General features: G+C 42.8%; 1 protein-coding gene across 1 annotated transcript in view; it reads right to left on the reverse strand.

Moving 5' to 3' along the window:
• Window positions 1-870: 870 nt before the first annotated feature.
• The window catches only part of LOC143141937 (thyrotropin-releasing hormone-degrading ectoenzyme-like), a 145,585-nt gene continuing 140,692 nt past the window's right edge, over window positions 871-5,763 (reverse strand). The window contains exons 17-19 of the mRNA XM_076302617.1: window positions 5,276-5,416; window positions 4,907-4,988; window positions 871-1,345 (exon numbers count right to left, since the gene is read on the reverse strand). Coding sequence (XP_076158732.1) covers window positions 1,199-1,345; window positions 4,907-4,988; window positions 5,276-5,416 — 370 coding nt within the window. The 3' untranslated portion in view covers window positions 871-1,198. The remainder of the gene's footprint in view (window positions 1,346-4,906; window positions 4,989-5,275; window positions 5,417-5,763) is intronic.

A 5,763-nucleotide genomic window follows, 5' to 3' on the forward strand; every position in this document is an offset into this window, starting at 1 on the left:
CATATATGTTTATAAAATCCATGTTGCTAGTTAACATGTTTACAAAATATAGAATGAACAGAACCGGTGCCCAAGCTGAGCAGATCCTTTGCTCCTTAGCACAGCATTGACCAAGCCCCACAAAACCCCTGGGCTACTGATACACCACTCACACAACTACACGGTTCTACCCAAGGACGACGCAGCAGCAAGCGCAACACTGGAACAAGGAGAACAAATCATACAAATAAACGTTTGATAACATGACCAACACCGTCAAAGATTAACCTCTCTTTTTTTCTTCTCTCGTTAAACACCTTTGTTGAATCAAACAACAAAATAAAAACAAAAACACTTCAGGTTAATGCCTCTCCCCCTTAGGCTGAGGGCATCATACGGTGGCTGTGTTATTCTTCGGAGAGTCGTACGATGCAGGAGGAAATTGTCTAATACACGTTACACAAGCACACACACACACACACACAACAATCAACATAACCTGCCCTGGCACAATCTGCCCTCTGTTTTTCCACAATAATCTGCCTTGGCACAAAATGCCCCTTTTCACAGTTCATGTGGATGGCTTGAGGAGAAAGGAGAGGCTTCAACAGTAAGTTTATATGTGTATATTTATATATATATATATATATTTATATATTTATATAACCGTCAGAAGTTGTGCTTGTCACAAGTAACATTGTGCTGTCCTCTTCTGCAGTTTCTTAAGATTTCCAATTTCTTCATCCAATGTTTGTTGGGTTGGTTTTGTTGATCTCTTTATTTATTATTTTAGGCGACAGAGGTAATCTGAGTTTCATCAGTCTCTGTAAGGGTCATAGGTCAAGAAGCAAGAAGCTGGACAACCAATTGGGTCATGAATCCCATGCAAAAACATAAATCAATTAAAAAAAAAAACAATAAAATTAACTGCAAAAATGAACACCATGCAATATCTTCTTTAGAAAATCAAACAGTTTGGCTAACACTTGTTAGATTGCGTTGACGTCAGAGTCAAACTCCTTCATCTTTTTCTTTCAACTGGTCCCAATCCTGAATTTATACTGCTTATGTGTGGAGGGTGAGGTTGGGAGGGAGGAACAAGTCATATTTGTCTATTTTCTGTCCCAAATTGATTCCTTTTCGCCACTCCTTGGCTGTATTGGCCTATAAATACGTTGGAGATATCCCATGCTATAACTAGGTCTTGGCGGCTGCGGTGTTAGCCGTTGGGGGATTTGCGAAGCCACTGATAAAACTGCCGCTCGTAGAGCCGGTGCCACTTGACATTGGCCTCCACGATCTCCACAGCGCGGGCGAAAGCTGCCACCGCACCCCCTCCACTGCTGGTATGGATGAAGTCCTTCAACTTAGGAGATGGACAGAAAGAGAGAAAGAGGGAGAGAGAGAGAGAGGGAGCATCACTTTGCTGTTCTAAAGACTTGTCAAATGTTGCTCTCTTCTATTTTACATTCTTAACTTTATAAATATGTCATTCTGTAACTTCAATTGTTCCAGTTGTTTTGCTTTATTATGACCGCCGTGCTAGCAAATGATTAGCCAGTTTTTTTTTTGCCCCCTACACAGATTTGATTTTCCCCCTGCCCGCGGCACTAACACCCCCCAAAAAGTGGGTAGGGCGGACACAGTTTTCTGTGAATATCTCCAGAACGGTTTTTTTGTATATTGGTCTCAAGGGGCCAAACTCAACCCACATACATGTACCCCCCCCCACACATACACCATTGACCCCTCCACACATACACACACACACAAACAGGTGCACCCCCTCAATACACACACCACATTACATCCCCCATACACCGACACACCACACATACACCCCCCACCCCACACACACACACACCCAACCACACACCATACCGCCCCCCCACACAGACACAATCACACACTCACATACTAGCACACACACACACACACACACACACCCCACACACACACACACACCACTATCCCCTCCACACACACACACACACAACCCCCCCCCACCCCCACACACACACACACACACACAGGTACACCCCCCAAACACCCACAGACACACAGGTACATCCCTCCACACACACTCCAATTTGACTATTTGGAGACACCTTTTAAAATGTTCGATTTAAACAACTGGAATTGGTGCTTTGAGACCTTTGAGACACAGCTTAGTATATAAGTAAGTAAGTATAAGTATATATAATATATACTTATACTTATAATATATATATAATATAATAATCTTTTGATCCCGTGAGGGAAATTTGGTCTCTGCATTTATCCCAATCCGTGAATTAGTGAAACACACTCAGCACACAGTGAGGTGAAGCACACACTAATCCCGGCGCAGTGAGCTGCCTGCAACAACAGCAGCGCTCGGGGAGCAGTGAGGGGTTAGGTGCCTTGCTCAAGGGCACTTCAGCCATGCCTACTGGTCGGGGTTTGAACCTGCAACCCTCCGGTTACAAGTCCGAAGTGCTAACCAGTAGGCCACAGCTGCCCCAACAACAAGAACATCTGCTGGAATGGTAATTTTACTGATGAACCGATACGGGACACAGTATACACTGCACCATAATATGATGATGCTGGTGACAACAGTAGTACTATACACTGCACCATAATATGATGATGCTGGTGACAACAGTAGTACTATACACTGCACCATAATATGATGATGCTGGTGAATACAGTAGTACTATACACTGCACCATAATATGATGATGCTGGTGACAACAGTAGTACTATACACTGCACCATAATATGATGATGCTGGTGACAACAGTACTATACACTGCACCATAATATGATGATGCTGGTGACAACAGTAGTACTATACACTGCACCATAATATGATGATGCTGGTGACAACAGTAGTACTATACACTGCACCATAATATGATGATGCTGGTGACAACAGTAGTACTATACACTGCACCATAATATGATGATGCTGGTGACAACAGTAGTACTATACACTCCACCATAATATGATGATGCTGGTGACAACAGTACTATACACTCCACCATAATATGATGATGCTGGTGACAACAGTAGTACTATACACTCCACCATAATATGATGATGCTGGTGACAACAGTAAAAACTATACACTGCACCATAATATGATGATGCTGGTGACAACAGTAGTACTATACACTGCACCATAATATGATGATGCTGGTGACAACAGTAGTACTATACACTGTACCATAATATGATGATGCTGGTGACAACAGTACTATACACTGCACCATAATATGATGATGCTGGTGACAACAGTAGTACTATACACTGCACCATAATATGATGATGCTGGTGACAACAGTAGTACTATACACTGTACCATAATATGATGATGCTGGTGACAACAGTACTATACACTGCACCATAATATGATGATGCTGGTGACAACAGTAGTACTATACACTGCACCATAATATGATGATTCTGGTGACAACAGTGAAACAAGGACACTAGTGAGGATGCAAAAAAGACAAAAGAATTCTAACAAATATAACAACCAAACACACCTGGCAAACCATTCAATAAATAACAAAGTATTTGTGATTGTGTGGATTATACTCATCATTGAAGTGAAAATGGATGTTTATTTGTTAGAAACTAAAGGCTTTTTTGGCTTTGGTGTAATTCTGTTCTTCAAAAAAAAAAAGGCAAAGAGAATTTCCGCTACCAATTAGCGACAAAACCTCTGAGAATCAATGAGCAATACAAATGGAATATAAAAGACCTCAGTGGGGTGTGGACTCTGAATACATAAACAACCCTTTATAAGTAATGAACATAAAGATGATCTCAGAAGACCCCTTGCAATAGGTACAGCCTCACAGCCTCAAACAGCCCTTAGAGTGAGGCTGAGCATCACATCACAGCCCTGTGTTGTCCCACGTAATTACTAGCAAAAGCCCACATCCCTGTGTTGAAAGGGTAAGATAAAAGCTAAAGTAATGTGCTACTCATTTACCATGATTTTCTCTGGGTAAGAATATGCATTGATAAAATATGCATTTACTGTGTGAACTGTTACAGATCCCTCTGTGTTGATGATTTTTACCTTTTTGCTTAAATCAAAGGAGTAGACGGGTTATAATTGTATGAAACGAAACAAAAACTGACATTAAAATTGAAGCTTGTGAACACTCAAAGTTCAACAGGCTCTTTGGAGATGCAGCGAGATTTCAGCCCTTTACTAAATATGTTGGGCTGTGAAAGAAAACAACCCTTCATCCAACGAGCAATCATTCATGAAGTGGATTTCACACATAGGCACAGAAGTGAATCTATAACAGGAGGCCCGGGGTGAGTGTTACTCCAGGGTGCTTTGACCTCAGCAGAGGGCTTTTAAGTCTGCATTGACTTTCACATAAACATAAATACTATAAAACCCTCAGGCCAATGGAAGGTTTTCACACATGACTTTTATGACAGACACACATGTAAGGGTGTCATAAGTACTGAATAGTTTTTTTTTTTTAAATGCCTAGCATCTTCCTATACATTAGATATGCCTGTTAGACGTGAAAAGCACAACACAAGAAAGGGATAATTTTTTGAAGCTACAGTGGTCTGCAAACAATGCAAGAAAAACATTTCCATTGGCAAAAAATAGAGGAATGAGACTGAGGTCTGTCAATCGTCTTGTCAGGGGAACAGCCAGGGGTGCTGTAATGCATGTGGCCGTTCCAAGGACCCCTATATAATGACCAACATTATCATTATTTTCTTTTTGAGAGGCGGGGGGGTGGGGGGGGGGGGGGTCTGACATTTCTAACCACGCCCAGGGGAACAGCACCTGCTGCGGTGTTAATAAATAAACAGACGCCCCAAGGCCAGAACCCGTCATCGGAAGAGAAGAATGGACTGACAACAGGCAGCCATACGCTGTGAATACGTGGCGAACGGTACCTCAGAGAGCTCGGCCTCGGTGTTGAGGAACTCCGTCACTCCGCTGATTAGTTTTGAGATCATGAACAAGGCCTCGCCATACCTGCGCACCAGAGAGAGACGAGGGGGAGAAAAAAACACACACTGAGACGGAGGAGTAAAAAGGTCACAACGCCACATCACAGAATACCAATGAAGCTCGGCGCAAGTTAATACAATAAACCCAACATGACTTTGAGACACGACTGCTAAAACACAACCGGTGAATAATGAAGAGTATTTTATCAATATTACAGCGTTGACTTTAAAATGAAGAGGCCTGGACTCGGAATGCATTGACAGGTGTTGGTTGTGCGGACTGAGGTACGTTGTGTTGAGTGAGCTTGTTACCTGGCGTTCAGTATGTCCCACTTCTCCCGGAAGCACCTCCAGGCCAGGTGGCGCCCATGAGGGTTCCTCCCCACGTTGATGATTACGTCGATGACGTCTTGATCTGGCACCAGGTCTGAGCTCAGAGACAGGTTCAGCAGCCTAGAAAACAAGACAGAGGACCACAGACTGGTGAGTCAAAGCACACAGAAACGGTGTCAAGGCTTTGTGGTTACAACAAAGGCAATCAAACTCTGTGTGTGTGTGTGTGTGTGTGAGGGGGAGTAGCATGGTAGATTTGGAAATCAATCGCTGAGATATTTTTCACATCTTCTTTAGAAAATAAATGTGCCAGAAGAGGCCAAGTCAAACGCGGAGCTCCCTCACCTTTGTGCAAAATGTCAAGCAGGTTGAGGAAACAACAAGAGGGGATTAACACAGAGGGGAGAAAACAAGGTGGAAAAATACATTACACCACATGACACCAGCCTGCCACAGTGAACCAGTTT

The sequence above is a fragment of the Alosa pseudoharengus genome, unplaced genomic scaffold (assembly GCF_046254945.1).
Source record: "Alosa pseudoharengus isolate Yale_2024_CS ecotype anadromous, Long Island Sound unplaced genomic scaffold, YU_APseudo_1.1 YU_APseudo_1.1_scf_24, whole genome shotgun sequence".
NCBI lineage: Eukaryota > Metazoa > Chordata > Actinopteri > Clupeiformes > Clupeidae > Alosa > Alosa pseudoharengus.